Here is a 23,082-nt window from a genome sequence, read left to right on the forward strand (position 1 = left end):
GCGCGGCCAGTGGCGCCGCGGTCCCCGGCCGGCTGGCAGCGCGAGATCGTAGCTGCAGGTCCCCACCAGCCCCGGTAGCCCTCCGCGTGCCGGCACACCTAGCGCTCTGTCCCGACACCTGCGCTGGATGGCGTCCATGCGTCCTCAATAATCGCAAGTGGTCAGCCTATCGGACTACTTCGCTGCGTGCGGTCTCTATTCTTTTCCCACAGTCTCCAAGTGCACACGGGGCTGTAGAGATTTTACATTGCAGTTCGCGCTAATGACCACTCATATAGTGATATAGTAGTTACGGAGCCGACTTCTTTCCGTATTTCCGGATAAATAATTTCTAACGGAGATGTCTGAAAGGCGAATTTGAAATTGAGAGGTATAAGAATGCCCTAATTTGCTCGACTGTAGTAGTGACTGCAGTACGTGTCACGTCCTTCAAACTGTCGAGCCGTAGATCATATGAAATTTAACAGTGCAGTGCAAGTGTCAATTATTTAGGTCTGCGGAGAGCAGGCGAAATCATACATCACAACACAGTTATGACAAGCCAAGAACAAAACTACGCTGCCTCTTAATTAGACAAATTACTGGCTGTGTTACTTCCACCTTTGTAGGACTATCGCTGTTCCGAGAAACACACGCGAACAGTACAACTCCTCAAGGTCTAGGAAAACGGCCATAGCAATAGTGTTCTGTTGTTAGCGCTGTGCTATAGTGATTCACTGAAGACTAGCGTACTGACTGCGTATTTGGAACATTAACTGGAGAGAGACGTTCAGATTATTCAGTTAAGCTTCTGTAAAGTGGAGGGCTGCGCACTTGTCTGTGACGGCTTTAATATTTGGATGAACTTGTTGCAAGAGTCGGCTGCCTAATTTGGAGCAAAGCTGCTGTAGCCATTCTGTTGTATTACTTGTAGTGACTTTCTTATGGGGACGTATACGAGACCGCGTAATTGGTGAAACACCGCTACTGATAAAAGAATTGTTGAGAAAATACAAGTTAAACACTGTTGTACTGTTAAGCTGGAAAGCTGCAGTTTTAAAAATAATTTTCAGCTGAAGATTGTGTTGGTTTCCATATTGAGTATATGTTACTGACTGCATTACTTAAGCTGTTGGGAGGCTGCAGAATTTCGTTAAACTCTTTACGAGAGTCTATTACTCGAGAACATTCGCAGCGACTGTTGGACCATCGGCAGCAGTACAACATGCTGATACCTCCGGTTGCATACTGGCTTCGTCGCAGCAGTTGTTGCTAGAGAATGGCATCGAGATAACGCAGTCAAAATTTCTCATCCCTATTTGGTGGAAAGCTGGCTGTGTTTCTTCAGCAACTATAAGACTGCAGTGATTAGCTAAACGTTTCGCAAGAATCGCCTACTGGAGGGAAAGTTATTATTTTATAAGATTTGCTCTGGACTGTTGCGACGTCGTCGAGACTTGAGAAGACTGACTGCCTGTTGGAAGAAACACTTGCGTCAGCTGTTTTTGAAACGACTGCGTTCAGAAGAATTGTTCCTATAAGGTGGAAGGCTGCAGGCATCACCTTTCGTTCTAAACTGAATATAGCTAGTTTCGAGTGAAGAGGAAGAAATAGAAATAAAAAAAGAGGAATTATTGTTTGTGTCGAGTTGGGAGATGATATGTGAAATTGAGGTGTATACGTAAGAGACAGTACAGGCGAGGAAGCAGGTACACGATGTATACGTGAGTAGAATCGTCTGTAGGTGGTAACCGCTGACAGATTTTGGTGGCTGTGCAGAAGGTACAGTGAACGGAAGTGCGCGTACGCAGACCTCGGGCGTAGTCGGTGGCAGTGAGAGCGGCAGGTACTGTGGCTGCGGGTGCGCGTCGCGAGGATGTGAGCGGGCGGCGTGAGCGGAGGAAGATGCGGTCGCGGCTGCAGCTGCAAGTGGTGCTGGCGGTGCTGGCGGCGCCCGCGTGGGCGGCGCTGCTGGTGGCGGCGCCGGGCCCCGCGTGCGTGTGCTCGCCCGCCGAGTGCGAGCCGGTGTCGGCGGCGGAGTGCCCGGGCGGCGCGGGCACCGTGTGGGACGCCTGCGGCTGCTGCCGCGTGTGCGCGCGCGCCGAGGCGCAGCCCTGCGGAGGGCCCTACGGCTTCTACGGCTCCTGCGGGCCCGGCCTGCTCTGCGTGCTCCAGCCGGGCCGGCCGCCGCTGCGCTCCGCCGACGGCGTCTGCACTCGTGCGTACCCACCCCGCCTCCTCTCTACATATCTGCCACACCTCTATCACTGATTTTTTAGCGTACATGTAGTCAATATTTGGATTCCGTAGAAATGTTGGAACACGTGAGGCAATACTGACCCTACGACTTATCTTAGAAGAAAGATTAAGGAAAGGCAAACCTACGTTTCTAGCATTTGTAGACTTATGGAAAGCTTTTGACTGGAATACTCTCTTTCAAATTCTGAAGGTGGCAGGGGTAAAATACAGGGAGCGAAAGGCTATTTACAATTTGTACAGAAACCAGATGGCAGTTATAAGAGTCGAGGGGCATTGGTTGGGGAAGGGAGTGAGAAAGGGTTGTAGCCTCTCCCCGATGTTATTCGATGTGTATATTGAGCAAGCAGTAAAGGAAACAAAAGAAAAGTTCGGAGTAGGTATTAAAATCCATGGAGAAGAAATAAAAACTTTGAGGTTCGCCGATGACATTGTAATTCTGTCAGAGACAGCAAAGGACTCGGAAGAGCAGTTGAACGGAATGGACAGTGTCTTGAAAGGAGGGTATAAGATGAACATCAACAAAAGCAAAACTACGATAATGGAATGTAGTCGAATTAAGTCGGGTGATGCTGAGGGAATTAGATTAGGAAATGAGACACTTAAAGTAGTAAAGGAGTTTTGCTATTCGGGGAGCAAAATAACTTATGATGGTCGAAGTAGAGAGGTTGTAAAATGTAGACTGGCAATGGCAAGGAAAGCGTTTCTGAATAAGAAAAAATTGTTAACATCGAGTATAGATTTAAGTGTCAGGAATTCGTTTCTGAAAGTATTTGTATGGAGTGTAGCCATGTATGGAAGTGAAACGTGGACGATAAATAGTTTGGACAAGAAGAGAATAGAAGCTTTCGAAATGTGGTGCTACAGAAGAATGCTGAAGACTAGATGGGTAGATTACGTAACTAATGAGGAGTTATTGAATAGAATTGGGGAGAAGAGGAGCTTGTGGCACAACTTGACTAGAAGAAGGGATCGGTTGGTAGGACATGTTCAGAGACATCGAGGGATCACCAATTTAGTACTGGAGGGCAGCGTGGAGAGTAAAAATCGTAGAGGGAGACCAAGAGATGAATACACTAAGCAGATTCAGAAGGATGTAGGCTGCAGTACGTACTGGGACATGAAACAGCTTGCACAGGGTAGAGTGGCATGGAGAGCTACATCAAACCAGTCTCAGGACTGAAGACCACAACAACAACAACAGTCAATATTACGTCTCCTATATCACGGTTGTAAAATTCGCTTCTTATACGGCAAAACATTCCCGTACGCTGCATGGCGATTTAAGTCATCACGCAACGAGCCGTATCTCCCTTTTGCAAAGTTCACAGGTCTCACCAAATCAACGAAATTCTTCAACATCCTGAAACATCTCGAATGCACTAGGACGTGCTGCAAAGCAATGACTCCGAATTTTTACATTAAAACTCTTTAAGGGGGGGGGGGGTAAGACGTCAAACGGGCCGACTTGGAGCAGGAGAGGCACCACAGGTCATTTTAATTTCCACTGTCTACACTTTTACAAACAAATTCATAAAACTTTGTCAGCATGACCAGGAAGGATTCAGAATTCATACTCATAGCAGTGGATGTTCGAAAACATAACGAAGTAATTTTTCTCTCCATGTGAAATTTCATCATTTTTTTTCACTTACTAATGACTGCATTTGTTGCTATAGGTACACTTTTCTTCATACGTAAGGGAGATTCTTCGATGAATTTTGCACAGCGTATAAACCATACTTAAAGGTTTATGAAACTCTAGAATTTTCAAAATCTATTAAAAACTGTGGTAAAAATTGAGATAATTAACTACAAAATTTGTCCAGAATGAGATTTTCACTCTGCAGCGGAGTGTGCGCTGATATGAAACTTCCTGGCAGATTAAAATTGTGTGCCCGTCCGAGACTCAAACTCGGGACCTTTGCCTTTCGCGGGCAAGTGCTCTACCAACTAAGCTACCCAAGCACGACTCACGCCCTGTCCTCACAGCTTTACTTCTGCCAGTACCTCGTCTCCTACCTTGGTAGAGCACTTGCCCGCGAAAGGCAAAGGTCCCGAGTTCGAGTCTCGGTCCGGCACACAGTTTTAATCTGCCAAGAAGTTACAAAATTTGTGTTTTTTTTAAAGATGAAGTTTGAAATATAGCTGCTCATTCCTTTTTTCATAAATTAAATAAATTCTAGAGTTTCATACACCTGTAAGTATGGTATGTATGCTGTGCAAAATTCATCGAAGAATCTCTCTAACTTATGAACAAAAGTGTACCTATAGCAACAAATGCAGCCACTAGTAAGTGGAAAAGTGATGAAATTTCACACGTAAAAAAATTACTTCGTTATGTTTTCGAACTTTCACTGCAATGAGTGTGAATCCTGAATCCTTCGTGGTGATGCTGACAAAGTTTTATGATTTTATTTGTAAAAGTATAGACACTGGAAATTAAAATATCCTGTGATACCTCTCCTGCTCCAAGTCGGCCCGTTTGACGTTCTACCCCCCTTAAAGCTGTTGAGCTAAAACAACCGTTATTAACATTCTACTACTTTATTCATCGTCCCTACAAATTTTCAACCCTCTGCCGCTAGAGGGCTCCCAATTGTAGCGTTTAACATGGCGGTGTGTAACGTAACGATGTCGATGAGTGAGAAACAGCGTGCTGTATTCATTACGCTGTATTTCTAGAAAGCTGGAAAATCCCGTTTAGGTCCAGCACCTTGTTGTAATCAAGTTTCGAATTCGAAGAGATCGTCCACACATGGGGCACCCTCTCCTAGTAGCAAGACAAAGCCAGATCTTACACGAGCGCTGTGACACTCGCAACAATCCGGCGCCGCCTTTGGATGACTGTCATCGATCGTCCTCCATAAGAACCGCTTTTTCAAAACTTAAAAAAACACCTCCGAAGACTTCACCTTGAAAGTGGTGAAGCGGTGCAACAAAGTTAAAAAAAATGGCTCTGAGCGCTATGGGACTTAACTTCTGAGGTCATCTGTCCCCTACAACTTAGAACTACTGAAACTTAACTAACCTAAGGACATCACACACATCCATGCCCCAGGCAGGATTCGAACCTGCGGCCGTAGCGGTCGCGCGGCTCCAGACGGTAGCGCCTAGAACTGCTTGGCCACTGCGGCCGGCTCAACAAAGTCAAACATTACGATACTGCAATGCTTGTGTTATCAGAATATACGATACAAAGTCCCTTCGGAGACGCATACATGTCTATAGGAACAGGCACTGCTGGGACGACAATGACACATCGTTAACGACATATGGACGTCTGGGTCTGGCCTAGAGTCGTGCTTGGATAGTCCAATGGTAGGGTGGACCGATCGCCATAAGCCGAAAGTCCGGATTCGAGTCCCGGTCTGGTACAAATTTTCTTGTCGTCGTTCAGTTATACAGCTAATGGTTGTCCATATTCGCAACTGCGATTACATTTTACGTATGTCAAACATTCTACAGTGACAGTCTCAACAAACAGGCGAGCGCTGGGAGAAATGCGTTTGTCGCCAGGGCGTTGGGAAACAAATACGAAGACGTGAATAAGAAAGATGTACAATATTAATAACGTTTATTTAGTGCAAGGAGCTTTAAGAATTTTCAGATAAAAAATTCGGAGACATTACTTTTCAGTACGCAGTCGTGTAATAAACTGAAACTTCCTGGCAGATTAATACTATGTGTCGGACCCGAGCTCACGACAATTTGCCTTTCGCGGGCAAGTCCTCTACCGGAAGTAAATCTGTGGGGACGAGTCGTAAATTGTGCTTCGGTAGCACAGGGAGTAGACCACTTGCCCACGAGAGGCTAATAAGGACTCGGTCCGGAACAGAGTTTTAATCTGCCAAGGAGCACAATACACTGCAGAATGTAAAATTCATTCTAAAATAAACCCGCCCTTCGCCAGAGTGACGCTGTGCATCAGCAGAAGATTATCTTCCGCACACATGATACATACCTCGTCATATGTTGAAGTCAATTGTTTACTTACTGCATTAACAACACATTCTAATGATCGCAAACTAGAATGTCTCATGTGTACATCGAGTGACACCTTCACGCAGTAGCGTACTGGTTTAGCCAACGGATGCGGATTCGATGGGGCAGGTTTTCCAAAGTTTCCCAAAATATCGTATGACGTGACTGTCATTTTGAAAATCTCTCGGTCGTATTTTTTTGCCCTTAATCCAGATCCATTTTCAGGTCCAGCTCTTAATGTCCTCGACTTCTACAGGACTTTAACCTCTGTCTTCCATCATTTAACTTCACGCAAGCTTCTATTCAAAAGAAAGAAATAACTATAATGCCGCCATCAATGACAGCTACGAGCTACGAACGTAAAAATGGTCTTCTCTCTGTTCACTACGTCATACATTTAGCTGAACTGCAGCACGACAAAACTATTCCACACGGTGTGCAGCAGGTATGAGACACACGAAATACCTTCGGCTTTCAAGAAAAATTTAATAATACCTGTTCCAAAGAAGGCTTGTTCTGACAGGTGTGAGTATTACCGAACTATTAATTTAATAGGTCACGGTTGTAAAATGTCGACACGGATTATTTGCAGGAGAATGAAAAAATTGGTAGAAGGAGACCCCGCGTAAGATCCGGAGAAATATAGAAACCTCTGAGACGATACTTCGCTGCGTCTTATCTTACAAGATAGACTGATGAAAGACACATCTACATTTACTGCATTTGTAGATTTACAGAAAGATTTGACACTGCTGATTGCACTAAACTTTGAAGCATGGATAAAATACAGGGAGCGGATGGTTAGTTACAAGTTGTACCAGAGTGCAGTTATAAGAGTCGAAGGGAATAAAACGCAAGTAATAATTGAGAAGAGAGTGAGACAGGGTCGTAGCCTATCATCTATGTTATTCAATTTATACACTGAACAAGCAGTAAAGGAAACCAACGAGAAATTTGAAAAGGCAAATGAAGTTCAGAGAGAAAAACTAAAAACTTAGCGGGTAGCCATTGGTATTATAATTCTGTCAGGGACGGTAAAAGGTTCACAACAGCACTTGAACGAAACGGATAGAGTCTTGGGAAGAGATTATAAAATGAACAACAAAAGTAAAATAAGGGTAGGAATGTAGCCGTATTAACTGTCACTGCTGACGAAATTATAGTAGGAAATGAGACACTGTAAGTACTACATGAGTTTTGCTGCTTGGGCAGAAAAACAACATCATGGCCGAAGTAGAGAGCATGTATAATGTAGGATAGCGAAGTCAAGAAAGGCGTTTCTGGAATAGAGCATTTTGTTATCTAATATAAATTTCACTGCTAGGAAGTCTTTTCTGAAGGTATTTGTCTGGAGTGTAGCCTTCTATGGACGTGAAATGTGGACGATAAACAATTAAATAAAAAGAGAATAGAATCTTTTGAAATGTGGTGCTACAGAAGAATGCTGAAGATTAGATGCATAGATCGAACAACTGATGATGGAGTACTGAATCGAACTGGGGAATAAAGAAATTTATGGCACAACTCGACTGAAAGAAGGGGCAGATTGACAGCGCAAATGCTAAGGTATCGAGGAATAGTCAGTTTGGTAATAGAGAGATTTGTGATACCTAAAATTATAGAGGGAAACCTACGACGCATCAATGTCGCAATCAGGTTCAAATACATGTAGGTTGCAGTAGCTACTGCGGAATGAAGAGGCTTCCACTTGAAGACTAGAATGGAGAACTGCATCAAATCAGTCTTGGGACAGAAGAACACAACAATAACGACATTGTGTTGATAATTTACACGTTAGGTAGCTCTATATACAACTGAAAAAAAAGAGAGTTGTATCATGCGATACGCGTTGCACTTTTTTGTTGTAAAATGCACGTTAGCGCACTGTAACAGTCAAAACACTACATGAAGTAAACGTGTGTTTGTATTATTATTGCTGTGCTAATGAAAATATGAATGACAGGAAGCAGAATAACAGCTTTAAAACCAATAAAACAAGAACACATGTAGAACAGCATCTAGAAACCTTGCCACTGACGATGCCTTTCAGAAAATAAAGAGGAAACACGTGTGGCATGAAAAAAAAATAGTTTTTATAGTTGTTTATAGGTGGACCTAACGTGAAAATTTTAGCATAATATTAGACGCAGCTGAGGACCATAGGACAACAAATTAGGGATACATTGTAACAGACAGGTGATTTGGCATAAATTCTATCTTTGCTACTGTAAGAAAAGTATTATTTACACAAGACGCGACATGTTTTATTTTGAAGCAACTTCAGTGGTCGGTTTTCTTCGCTCCTATTTTATTTCATAATGTACTTCTACAAACTGATGTTTGGCTTATATCACACTGCACTTCACTGACACGGGATCTATTACCGTTTTCGTGTTTTATAAAGTCACACCCATCTCGTATACTTTACAAAACATCAAAATTTCAGTGTATTACGTATCAGGAAAGTGCAATGTGATGTAAACCAAACAACTGTGTATAAAAGAAACTTCCTGGCAGATTAAAACTGTGTGCTGGACCGAGAATCGACTTCCGAGTTCGAGTCTCGGTCCGGCACACATTTTTAATTTGCCAGGAAGTTTCAAATCAGCACACAGTACGCTGCAAAGTGAAAATTTCATTCTGGAAACATCCCCCTGGCTGTGACAAAGCCATGCCTGTGCAACATCCTTTCTTCCAGGAGTACTAGTTCTGCAAGGCCCGCAGGGGAGATTCTGTGAAGTTTGGAAGGTACGAGACGAGGTACTGGCGGAATTCAAGCTGTGAGGACGGTTCGTGTGTCGTGCTTGGGTAACTCAAATGGTACAGCACTTGCCCGCGGAAGGCAAAGATCCCGAGTTCGAGTCTCGGTCCAGCACACAGTTTTAATCTGCCAGGAAGTTTCAAATCAGCGCACACTCCGCTGCAGAGTGAACATTTTATTCTGTGTATAAAAGAACCTTAGGAATTGAAGTAGGGGTTAAGAAAACTAATCACCGAAGAGCTTTAAAATAAATCGAAACGCATCTGTTCTGAATAACACTTATTAGTCGGAAAGATGGAATGTATCCCACATTACTAGTAAAAATACAGGTGCAGGAGAGAGACTAAAATATAACATGTATTCAGTCAACTCTTAGTAACTGGAAGTTCAAGGAACCTCCCAAAAAATTCGAATAACTGAGAATTCGATTTAACAAAAGTTTGACCGCTCGAGGCAGAACCAAGAATAAGCCGAAAAAAAGTTACAAATCACACTTTAAATTCAATGACATTCCTATCTATTTACAAAGTGGTTCAAAAACTCATATTTATAATTAAAATCAAAAGATAGTCGGCTTTTTACGCGAAAGGGGCATAAAAATTTCCGAAAATACATAAGAAAACTTCAATTTACTTTGTGAAGAAGTCAATGATCAAGACTCAGGAATACACCTTTACGATGCCGTTACCTCGATGCATCCTTTTCTTTTCACTCCACATTATACACCTCGATAAGCTCATTCTTTTCTGCGAGATTCGCTTGTACTGCTTTGAAGTCGTTTTTACAAATGTTTTATGTGCTGTAGTTCGTTGTGGAGTGTTTCGAAACCAAAAAAATGGCTCTGAGCACTATGGGACTTAACTTCTAAGGTCATCAGTCCCCTAGAACTTAGAACTACTTAAACCTAACTAACCTAAGGACATCACACACATCCATGCCCGAGGCAGGATTCGAACCTGCGACCGTAGCGGTCGCGCGGTTCCAGACTGTAGCGCCTTTAACCGCTTGGCCACCACGGCCGGCCGAAACCAAACGTGTGTCGCGCAGAGTTAAATCAAACAACAATTCGAATTGCCAAATGTTACACAGCCGCTGACTTCGAATTGTACAATGTTTTGCGGGCTATCTATCATTGACAATCGCTTCGATTTGTCAAGTGTACCAGGGCGCATCAGATATTTTCGATTTATTGACTTTTTTAAGTGCCCGGACAACTGGCTGGACTTACCGAGAAATATGTCGAGGTTTGATTTAGCAAAGGTATAGTGTTACAACATTATGAAGTACATCGAAGGAAACGATCCACTGACACGTAAACATAACGGATTCAGAAAATATCGTTCTTGTGTAACACAACTGGCTTTTTATTCATAAGAAGTAATGCCTCTTATCGACAGGGATTTCAAAATGATTTCATGGCGTTCGACATCGTTTCTCACAAGCGGCTTCCAATTCAAATTTTGCGCCTATGGAATATCGTCTCACCTGTGCGACTATATTCATGATTTTCTGTCAGAAAAGTCACAATTTATAGTAATTGGCGGGAAGTCATTTAGTGAAACTAAAGTTATATCTGCGGTTCTCCAGGGACGCATTATAAACCCTCTGTTGTTCATGGTCTATATAAATGATATGAGAGACAATCTTAGACTGTCTTCAGCTTATGATGGTGGCTAGTGTCTACTAAAGCCACCTGAAGATGAAAAAAATACAAAATGATTTAGACAAGATATCTGTATGGTGCGAAAAGTAGCAATTCATCCAGAGTTTCGGTTATACCATAAATCACACAAATTAATATCCTAGGGAATTAAATTACGAACTTAAATTGGAACATCACATACAGAACGTTGCGTGGAAGACGTACTTTAATTGGTGTAACATTTAGTATGTACAACAAATTAGCTAAAAAGGCCGCCAACACTATTTTTGTTAATTCTCTTGTAGAATATTGCTGTGCGATACGGGTTCCTTATAAGATATGATTGATGGAGGACATCGAAAAAGTTTAAAGAAGGGCAGAGCATTTTCTATTGTCACGAAATACGGAAGAGAGTACCACGGGTATGATAAGCGAGTACAGGTGGCGATAATAAAAACAAAGGTTCCTTTCTTTCGATGTGGCTAGATATTATCTCGAAATTTCAATCTCCAACTTTCGCCTCTAAATGACCAATTATTTTGTTGACTTCGATGTACATAGAGGAAATGGCCATCGTAACAAAAAAAAGAGAAATAACAGTTCTCACGGAAATTTTTGGCTGTTCATTTTTCCCACGCAACGGTCCAAAATAGTCTGAAAGTGAATCTATGAACCCACGACCAAACACTTAAGTTTTAGCTAGAGATTAATCATGGAGCTACAGCTACGCTGACGAATCGATACAATGGAGTAAGCGGGGCTACCCTGCAGAAATATTGTTTATAAATAAAGAAATACGACATAATCTGTCACTAACCTACACTTAGTTCAATGTCGACTCGTGTCTGAGGGTTTGGTCCATAATGAGGTGCTTAACTCAAAAAGATAACACGGCAAATGCCAGAACTTAATTTCCCAGAAACAGTGGAAAAGGAGTGAAAATAAGTTAACGCTTGGCTCATCCGTAGATATTCGACCGGTTCTTAGAAAATGGCCGTCAAAATTTTCGATGTAATTTGGATTCCTTCAAGCGCTCGATATCGCAGCCAAAATGGTGGCGCAGTAGTTAACGTCACGGCTTCTCACTTTTGCGTCCCGTGTGCGTAACCCGACTCACTGTTTTTATTTATTTAATTTATTTATTTTTCATTTATCTACTGATGTCCGTGGAAGGTTACTACACGACTGTATCTTATTTTTGAATTAATCCGTCACACATACTGTTAGTAGACGAACAACGACAACGTGATTTCAATATACGTTGGGAAACAGTCATGTAGTGCTCTCTTACAGACATAAGTAGATAAATGAAAATAAAAAATAAACGTAATAGTCGGATGTTGAACACGGAGCGTAAAAGTGTGAAACCGCAACGCTAGCCCGACTGACAATTTACCCCTGAAAGGCACATAAAGTACCTCGAGTACTTTGACAGTCATTATCTCAGAAGCGATCGAGTAACTTAGGATAAGCTGAGACAAGTGTTCGCTTATTTTTGATCCCTCTTCCACTGGGCAAAGTTTCTGGGAAATCAGACTATGGCACTTGCAGTGTTCTCGTCGTCAACAGCATTGCTGCCGGGTACCACCAACGTCGAAATTTGTAAAATGTTTTAAATTATGCCTCTTAAGCGTTCCCGGCGTATCAACTGCATAGCTCTGGGGTGTGCGACCAAGCGAAGTAGTGCAGTAATTAACACGCTGGACTCACATTCGGAAAGACGACGGTTTAAATACGCGTCGGGCCATCCAGATTTAGGTTTTCCGTGATTTTCCTAAATCGTTACAGACAAATTCCGGGATGTTTTCTTCGAAAGGTCATGGCCGGCTTCATTCACCATCTTTGAAACATCTCGAGCTTGTGATCCATCTCTAATGATGTCTATGTCGAGAGGATGTTAAAACCCGACCTTCCTTCCTATTTCGGGTGTAGGGCCGGTTGCACTCGTTGGCGGAACGCAATATTAAAATCGCGTACTTTGCCGTCATCTTCAGGTGGCACTCGTCGAATGAGCGTCTTGATAAGTGTCTTGCTTTGATACATCGCGATTCTTTTATACTGGACGTCCGAGAGCAATACAGGCAGTTAATTCCCCGGGAAAGTTTAGGAATACCAAGGGTGTGCGATTAAAAAAAGATGATTCTAGAGCTATGCCGTACGCTCATTTCCATTTCTCTGATTTTCTCATTGTGTTCATTCCACGAGACGTATGTGGGAAAGAGTAACGTGTTCCCGACTCTTCTCTCTCCCAATTTCAACAGTAAACCTCTAGGTGATGTCCAACGCCTCTTTTGCAGCGCATCCTACAGGCAAATCCGTAACGTTCTGGCCCTTACTAAACGAACAATTGACCAATCGTGCGGCTGTTAGCTGGATCCTCTCTGTTTCTTCTGTTAATACGAGAATTACTCAAGAACATGTCGAACGAATGTTTTGTAAGCCATTTCTTTCGTGAGTAAGCTACATTTCCTTAAGATTCTTCCAATGAATCTTTACTCGATGTACGCTAGTTCTAAAACTATTTTTATGTGATCACTATACATCGCTCCGGGCTGGCACTCCTAGCTTTTATACGGTTGCTATTTTTTTCCAGTAATCGAACAGTAAGGGGGTTCGTCGCCAATTTACACACTATATGTTACATACTTTTGGTGGATTAATAAAAGGAAACTAAGAGCACATGCATACTAATCCATCAAATGTATTTTCAAACAAAGTGATAAACTTGATACATTCTAGAAATTTTGTAATGAGTTTCCCGGAACTAATACCTCAGAGATAAACACAAAAACTGTCGGTTGACTATGGAACGCAGACTCTGAAACGCTTCGTATTTGAAAAATTAAAGTTTTATGACTGGTTACGTTTTTATTTATATGTAACTATTAAACATGCAGTCACAGCTATTAACGTTGCATGTGTCTTCTCCTGGTCACTGTATAACACGTGAAGCATTACTAATTCTCAAGCGCTTAATAACTTCATCGAACTTCAAATTCGTCAGGAACGCCCAAATCTTACGCACTTGCTTATGTTAATTCTGGAGACGGGTATATTGAGGAGAGAGGATTTTGAAACTGGACGGAAAGACTCGATGTGCTCACCCACAGCGAGGCTTCGTGTCGGCGCTTTATTATACGTAACACTTTCGTGAGTTTCGCGAGTATAAAAGTCTGTCGATAATCGTGACAAGGAGCAGGTAGTCATCGTTAAGCCCTCTACAAAATGATGACTGAAAAATGATGACTGATTGATCTTTTGATTTACTTAAGCCAGTGTAGATATGATGACTTACTGTTGTTTTAAGTATGACTCTTACAGACAGTGACCTTAACACACAAGTTTCAACGATCACTAGAGAAGTAGCGACACGGAACGACACCACAGAGAGAGATAAATCAGAATAATTTCTAGAAGGCATACAAAAAGATATCCCTTTCGGCACAGCCTTGTACGTATCTTGGGTTTTGTGGTCTACCACACTGACGAATGCGTCTAGAATATACTAGCACTGCACCCGTGAGTACACACTAATGCCCTCTCTTTGGTACATATATACTGTCCCATCTATACTAACAAACTCTCTATCTTTCTCTGTTTCTCTCTCTTCATTTTTCTCATCCTAGTCGACATAACGTACATAAAGACGGAATTGTGTAGCCGAGGGAAACAGTTAGCTGGTATCTTTATTTTAAAAAAAAGTGCAGTATCACGTAATTTATTTATATGGCGGATTTAAGCTAAATTTGACATACTTCAAATGCAACGTCGAATGTCACTAGCATCAATTGGTGTACACTAGAACTAAATATGACAAATGCCTCCGAAATCGATCCTATCAATAAATCAAGTAATATAGCCTACGTTTTGTTTTTAAAAAAGTGTGCGTAATGCATTAAGCGGAGCTACTTTAAGCGACCTAAGTTATTAAAATTTTACGTAGTCAGCGAAACAAAATAAATAAAATCTTGTAGTGAAACAAGCTAAATTGCCTGTCACCCTCTAATAAGTCACTACTGGTTTTGACTAACAAGGGGAGGCCGCCAATTGTAAAATTCAGATTCGATTCATATTGCGCATAATAAAAGCTCATAACCAGAGGTTTAATGTGGCAAAGCACCAAGATGCACTTCTCAGCCGTTGTCGAGAAAATCGACAGTTAAAAGAAACCGTTGAGGTGAAATACTCTCTACGATTTGTAACTTCCTACAGCGTCGTGGCGCAGCGGTAAGCGATCGGGTTCGTAATCCGAAGGTCGCCGGATCGAATCTCGCGCCATGCAACTTTTTTTTTTAGTATTTGTTATTTGTAATATATATATATATATATATATATATATATATATATATATATATATATATATAATTCCCGGCAATCAGTTGCAACAATTATGCATATAATAAGTTGTTGATAGTCGTTTGTCGTGGAAAAACTGGCGACTTCGAACACGATTATGTTTTCTGCAAACAAAGTTGTATTTCGCAAATGTTATTAATTGTCTTCATAATGTTTACACGTGCAGTTAACGGAAGACGTAGAAACGATATTCCGAAACGAATACGTATAGTGTAAGTCAAACGTTCGAATTAGAGACCCCATGATATATATATATATATATATATATATATATATATATATATATATATATATATATATATATATGAATTACAAAAAAGAAATACTAAAAAAAAATTTGCATGGCGCGAAGTTCGATCCGGCGACCTTTGACTTGCGAACCCAAGCAGTTACCGCTGCGCCACGACGCTATAGGAAGTTATACCTCGTAGAGAGTATTTCACCGCAACGGTTTCTATTAACTGTCGATTTTCTCGACAACGGCTGAGTAGTGCATCTTGGTGCTTTGCCACATTACACCTCTGGCCATGAGCTTTTATTATGCGCAGTATGAATCGAATCTGAATTTCACAATTGGCGGCCTCCCCTTGTAAGTGAGACTCTTTCAAACGTGTTTTGCTTCATCAGGTTTGAATGTCTCATGATGACTCATTACTGCTACTACTAGTACTTTGACTTTGGTGCTGCACCCATGAACGCTAAACACATTGAAGATGGTTTAATTTAGCCGAAAATGATAACAATCTGTGAAGAGCGACGAACTGGATTACTGTTAGTGAAATATTGTGTTACAAGCAATCGTTGTGTGACCCACTAGACGTTAGTAGCGAAACATACACCAATATGCACATTTCGATGAACTGCATCATTATTATCAGCTGGAAAATAACTTAAATTACATTTTATTTTGTTGCAAATGAGTAGCATTAATTTTCTATTTCACGATTGCGTAACCTATTGAAATTCGCAGTGCAATAGTGAAATAGTGAGCTGAAAACGGTTTCATTAAATCTTGAAGTATTCAAAACAATATTACCAAGGAGCTGGGTTTACTGTTTAGTTTTTTAGAGCTTGACGAGTTTCAATATATATCATCGGGTTTCGTGTAGCCAACAGGAAATATTAGTCTTTTGCATAGGTCTATGTTACTTCCTGGAAGTATGGAAGTTAGGTCTCTAGTAAATAACAAATTGGCGTTAACCTATGTCAAACATTGTAACATTTTCTTTTGGCTCCTTTAAAACTGATGGTAAGAATTGTATTATGAAAATATATGTTCTAAAACCGGTTGTGTCAGAACCATTTAGATACTAGTGTTTCCCACATTTCAATATTTATACATCAGCAAACCCACACCACTTCATCATCAAGGTCAAGAAGTTAAAAGTTCCGTTATAGATATTCCATTGTAGATGTTCTTATCTGCTGTAACCCTCACAATATAGTCCTTACGTACGAAATAATTACTATCGTATCGCGCTTTCTGAAGATACCTCACTCACTAGGGAGTTAGGTGTCAATCTTTTAGTTTCTCCATCCATGGATTTCATCACAACTGGACAGTCATCGTTCCTCCATCTTTGCTGATAGCGTGCAGTAAGAGGTTTCACTTCATATACCGCGTCATATCAGCAAAATACTGTAGATACTACCAACCTTAATCCTCACTGTTCTAGAAAATAAATTTCTCTGTGGCAGTTTTAATAACACTGAAAAAATATTTAGATGGGATGAGTCCTCGGATACAGTGCATTCATACATGGAAATGGAAATGACGTGTGGCTAGGGCCTCCCGTCGGGTAAACCGTTCGCCTGGTGCAAGTCTTTCGAGCTGACGCCACTTCGGCGACTTGCGTGTCGATGGAGTTGGAATGATGATGATAAGGACAACACAACACCCAGTGTCTGAGCGGAGAAAATCTCCGACCCAGCCGGGAATCGAACCCCGGCGGTTAGGTATGGCATTCCGTCGTGCTGACCATTTATCTACCAGGGGCGGACACTCATACATGATACGATATGTTTACACGTGTATTTCATAATGTGAAACCGATCGCCTGCGTGACATTCAGTATGAACATGATGAATGGCAAACAACAGGCTGTTATCGCGGATATGTACACATTACTAGTCACATGTAAAGCTACTGTATCCCCCTGAAAGTGATGCTTCAAGTCCTCGAATCGCATACTATGTTGCTGACGCAAGTGTTTCCTTTTTTTATTTCTTTTTTATCATATATTGTCGCTCGTATTCAAATAACAATCGTATGTACATTGAGTATTTCTATTTTTTTCAGTTTTATACCAGATCGCTGATGTGTTCATTTGATGATGTAATACGAAAAGGAAAATTCTAAGACACACGGAAACAAGAGTGATTCCCGAGATATATCGTGCTTAACTCAAGAAATCAGTAACTAACAAGCGACTGGTAAGAGAAACCTTTCGTAATAATTGAGGAGTAACGTTCCCATGTGACCAACTGCAACCCAATCATTACATAAAGGATAAAGTGAAGAGGGATTTATAGATTAATATTTGGGGGTGCTCAATATGTTGCTCTTTAGCTCACTTACATAAAGTACTCCTTTACACCAGGGAGAAGGGCAGTTATTGTGTTTTGAATATTTACAAATTTCTGCATGTACGCCTAAGGAAGTGAAAGTTTGATAGGTATAACTTCGTGCAAACCCGGAAAAGAAGAGTAAACAAACGCTCCCAGCCGCAAGGCAGCACTACAGTTTCTCGTTTTTACAAACAATCCTGTTGGAAGAACATCCGCAACTGAGCATTATAGCAGAGGTTGAAAATACCGCATCAGTTGTAAATTACTTCTCGTTTTTAATAAAGAGCGTGATTTTTCCCGTCTTATGCTGCGCATTTGGCATCTCAGAGTTTGACTGAGCTCTTAACAAGTTTGCCTTCCATTTCGATTCGACCTCAAAGTGTCACAGGTCTTTCAAGATTTCGTCCACGCTTCTGGGTCTGCCAAGCGGTCGTTTTCCTCCATATCTTCTTATCAGCACTGCTTTGGCTCCTCGGAGTTCAGGCATGCGGTCCACGTATCCTGGACCTCGTAGTAACTTATTGTTCATAGCCTGCTTTTTAACCTTCTGTACCTACACTATTGTAGGTTAGTACGTGACACCAAATAATCGAATCTTCATTTATGGCTATAAATGAGTTCCTTTAATTTTATATTATGCTTTGAGCGTATTCAACCCTGATGTCGGCCTCTTGGCTACGCTCCCATTCTCTTTAAGCACAACAGGAAATTCTTGAATGGTTGGACATCGTTTACTTGTTACTCCCCAAGCTTGATCCTTCCAACCTGCTGATCACTCTTCGTTTTGTACCACTTAAGAACAAATTGAGGCGCCATTTAGTAACGTCGGTGTCGACTCCTAGGGACAAAGTTTGTAGCGAGTGAAGTGGTTCAATGGTTAGAGCACTGGCGTCATATTCTTTGCGATCATATCCACATTGGTCCATCGTTAGATATGTTTTCGGTGGTTTCCTTAAATCAATGCAGCTGAATGCACAAATCATTGCTTAAGCAGGTCACGACCGATTCCATTCCCTTTCCTTCTTCATCTGAGCTCGACTTCAATGATCTCGACATCAATGTCACGTTCAACTGTATCTTGGTTTTTGAAGCTCTGTACTCTCCACAGCAATGCAGTGCAGTCTTCATATCAAATGTTATTTTCTTCATGAATCACACAAAGACTTCTGGGAATGGTGTTTCCAGGTGCAGGGGTGTTTGGACAGCTTATAAAGAGAAGTTAAATATCAGGAAACAAAAGTACAAGTTCGTTAGATTTAGCGGCGAGGGTGAAATTTTTCAGAGATTTCTTACAAATTGTACCAATAAAGGTGTCTATGGATAACGAGAGCGTGATGATAAATAATACATTCAAATTTTTTGTGTGACAGTTCTTAAGGCTTTTTAAATGAAACAAACGATATTAACATTCTATATCTTCATTGTTCATGTTTAGATATTAGCAGCCCTCTTTCGCTAATGGGCACCGAATTGTAGCATGCAACATGGTGGTGTGTAATGTAACTATTTCGCTGCGTGAGAAAGAGCATGTTGTAATCAAGTTTCGAATTCGATGAACTCGTCTACGCATGGAGCACCATCTCTTCAGCATTATTATGCCAGACCACACACGAGCGCTGCGACATCTGCAAAAATCCGACGCCTTGGGTTCACTGTCATCGACCATCCCACATACACTCCCGACTTGGCCCCATCCAATTTTCATCTAATACTTAAGGAAAACCTTCGAGGACTTCATTTTGATAGTGATTCCACGGTGCAAGCAAAGGTGAAGTTGTGGCTCTGTTAACAAAGTCAAACATTCTACAGTGATGGTATCAAGAAACCCGCCTCTCGTTGGGATAAATAGATGTTGTGAAATACATATTTGACATGAAGAATAATAATGTAGAATATTAATAACGTTTCTTTTATTTAAAAAGCTTCAAGAGTTTTCACGTGAAAAATTCGGAGGCCCTAATATACCTGTTGTCCGGACCCAAGTTCTTCATTAGGTCAATCAGCGTAACATGCTGCAGTTTATCGAGCACCTTCACGTAACCTTAGATACACGCGTACACGTTGCTATTGATATTATAGTACCGTTATACGAGAATTTATGTTTCTACTCACTGGTTGCTTACGAACACCAACTGCGTTCCTGAATGTATCTCTACGCGTTTCTTGTATAATCTTCTGCGGATATTCTACAGAAATATTTTCGGGGTTTTGCTGATTGATGTGAGTGGTCAATGCAATAATTAAAAATTTCTCTTCTTGACAAGGAGGCGAAGATAGATTTAAACCAGTTCTCTGGAATCACAACGGCCTTTCGGATTGTTTTCGAAGATGTCTGTCAGAACGTCAATACCGTGCTTGCTGAGGATTACGAAGAAATCAGCGTGCATCTCGTCTGACTTAATTGCTTTAGAATGTTATAATTTATTGAAGACCTTGATAGCACATAGCATTAAGGGTTATAAGCATTTTCTATACGCTATGGTCATAATCAGATCTTCATTTTGCTACATAAATTGTGTAGTTAGTCCCGAAGGCCATAGGCCAAGCAACGTGGGACAATTGTAAGGCAATGGACTCGTATTATGGAGGGCAGCGGTTCAAAACCCTTTCTGGCCATCCATATTTACGTTTTCCATGATTTCCCTAAATCATTTAAGTGAAATGCCTGGAAAGTTTCTTTGAAAGTGAATGGTCGATTTCATTTCCCATCCTTCCCCAGACGGAGCTTGTCTCCGATGACCTGATCGTCGCCGTGACGTTAAATCCTAATCTTTCTATTATTCTGAATTATCGAAGTACTGAGCCACCGATTCGAAATATATCCAGGAATAATTATTAAGTAAGAGCTACAAATGTAACAATATCAGTGATGAAATTTGATGACAGTTGCTTCAAACTGCTTACAGAGCTAAAAATTGTGTGCGGTGAAGAGTGTTAAACAAATAAATTATAACTTTCCTTTTTCAAATTGAGTATTGTCTTCTGAAAATGTTGTAAATGGTGAACGAAGATTGCTTTATATGTTGACTTACGAGACGATGTGTATGCACACAGACATCTTAAAATGGACTTTGGCCAAAAACTAGTAATGGCTAAAGAAACTGTTCATTCAACGAAGTTGTGACTTTTGTACCGTCTATTGTTCTTGTGATTACAACTTTGCAGAGTTGCTGAATTCTTCTTCATTTTTTTTTATAAAATAATTCCTTTTTATTTTTAAAAGGTACGAGACTTTTCTCTTGTTTAATGCCGCTCTCTGTCTCTTCTGTTAGTCCAATACACTCATCCTCTTTGATAATATGTCCGAGATATTGTCATCTTGTTTGCAAATCTTCCCCTCTGTTGCTTAGCCCACTGCCAAGTTAACTATTGCGTTAGACAGCAGATATTTTTGAGTTTAGGTCAATTGTGACTGTGTGAAGTAACAACGATGAAAACAACAGGTTTTGCACAATGTCGATCATCTCTGGTGACTTCGATGGGCCGTTAGGTACCTAATATCTTCTATAACCGTATCGAGCCACAATTAATGCATTAATTTCATCTCTTGCTGTGCAGTACTGTATATCTCGTCTGTTGCACACGTCTGTTCGAGATGTTCTGGTTTGGTGTTATAATGATGTTGCAACTTTTGCAGGGGCCAGTATAGAGACAGATAGACAGATCAGATAGACATCAATCTCATACCAGTGTAAGAAGTGAATCGGTGAATGCTCAGGTATGCTGGCTGAGAACAGTAACAGTCGTTGGTTTGGTGAATCAGTAGCAAAGTTAGAGACTACTAATCCTGTATTAGACACCTAGTTGGCCTAAAGGTTTTTCTTTCGTACCCTTAGGGACTAAATCCATTCACTGTGTTACGTGTGCGCTCGAAATATCACGATACGGAGTGGTTTTGTGAAATGTTCCTTCCGCTCAATAAATGAGTGGGTGAAATGCTTCATTGGTGAAAAAAGACGTACACCTTCAGTAGGACCATGCCTAATTAAAGCACGTAGATTATCAAATCATCATCGAGGCAGTTAATGCTTTACATGTCCGTAATCCCACTGCGTAGTAATCTGGTGCTGACCTCTTTTATGCTTTTGTTGTTGTTGTGCTCCTGAGTCCGAAGACCAGTGTGATGCAGTTCACCACACTCCTCAGTCCTGTGCAGGCCTCTCCATCTCAAATAACTGCTGCAACCTACGTCCATTTTAATCTGCTTACTGTATTCGTTTCTTGGTGTCCCCCTACAATATTTATCCTCCCCCTCCCCTCCAGTACTATTAACAAAGATATATTAATATATACGTAAGAAAAACAAATGTAAAAAGTATTAAATGATTAAATGAGCATCCATAGAACAGATTTCATATTACTTTGTACACTGCGATTCTACATTTACTGTATCTTCAAAGAATCTGCTCGCAGTTCGGATCCCCTTAATTATGCAGATTTTTTTGTACCAACCGGCGATGACAAGTGTTGTACATCGCAAAGAGGTCCATATTCTATTAATGGATTGTAATTGGAATTTCGAAGGAATTTAGAGAGGAATTGTACTAGAATGTTATTGGCACAGTAAGTTCTCAGGGTGTTCATTTGTATTTAAAGAATTTCCTGTTCTGTTCTAGACGAAGGGAAATTATTTATATTGGTTTCTGCTGGTCGCCAAAGCACACGGAAAAAAATGCTTTAACAACAAAATACTTGTCATAATCTGCTAGTTTTCTCCCTCTGTTGGCTTAAAAGCCAACGTGGCAGAAAGAAGTTAAGCAATTATCGCTTGCTATTACGTTTTTAATACATTTTACCAATCAATTGTTACAATAACGGGAGAACATTACTTCACCATCATTCAAATAGTAAATGTATCTGTTGGGAAGGTACTAAGATTCCTGGTATTTGCTCTTTTCGAATGTCAAAGCTCTCATACTTACAGTGTGATGTTAGTCTATTCGTCGTACACGAATCATAGGTGACAAAGACAAAATATTTTATCTTGCAGATATCAATAGAGCGTTTTAAATACCCATACGGAGAAGGAGCTGAATTTAATTGCGGTTGGAGTGATTTAATCGCACTGACTTTGAGGGACGAAAATCCCGTTAGATTGTGCCCGTCTCGATTTCCATATAAAGGTGCTTATATTAATTAAAGTTCTTCTTGTTGTGTATTTCAATAATCAACAAGTTATCTTCATAAAATCTTCTAGCACCGACCCAGTAAAATAAGCACGTGAGCTTCAATAACAGTTTTGTTGGTCACTGCACGTTAACTACGTATAACCCCAGGTCGGTATTGTAACGCGGCCATCATGTCTTCCAACCTAAACACCCCTTTGTAGCACAGAAAAGTTTGATTGATCACAAAATAGTGCAGAAAAGCGATAAGTAACGGGGGCTTATCACTCACTTAATATACTTTTTAGTGGATAACATAGCCCTATCTTAAACATGAAATGAGGCTAGGTCCTACTATATCCCCGAGTTTAAGTGGTATTTCAGTATATATTTGGTTAACTAACATAAAAGGTAAGTGCTCTGCGAGGTAA

General features: G+C 40.9%; 1 protein-coding gene across 1 annotated transcript in view; it reads left to right on the top strand.

Annotated features, from left to right (window-relative positions):
* Positions 1–1,884: 1,884 nt before the first annotated feature.
* Positions 1,885–23,082, top strand: part of LOC126235330 (serine protease HTR4) — a 358,578-nt gene continuing 337,380 nt past the window's right edge. The window contains exon 1 of the mRNA XM_049944053.1: positions 1,885–2,197. Within this exon, the coding sequence (XP_049800010.1) occupies positions 1,885–2,197 (313 nt within the window). The remainder of the gene's footprint in view (positions 2,198–23,082) is intronic.

The sequence above is a fragment of the Schistocerca nitens genome, chromosome 2 (genome assembly GCF_023898315.1).
Source record: "Schistocerca nitens isolate TAMUIC-IGC-003100 chromosome 2, iqSchNite1.1, whole genome shotgun sequence".
Lineage (NCBI taxonomy): Eukaryota > Metazoa > Arthropoda > Insecta > Orthoptera > Acrididae > Schistocerca > Schistocerca nitens.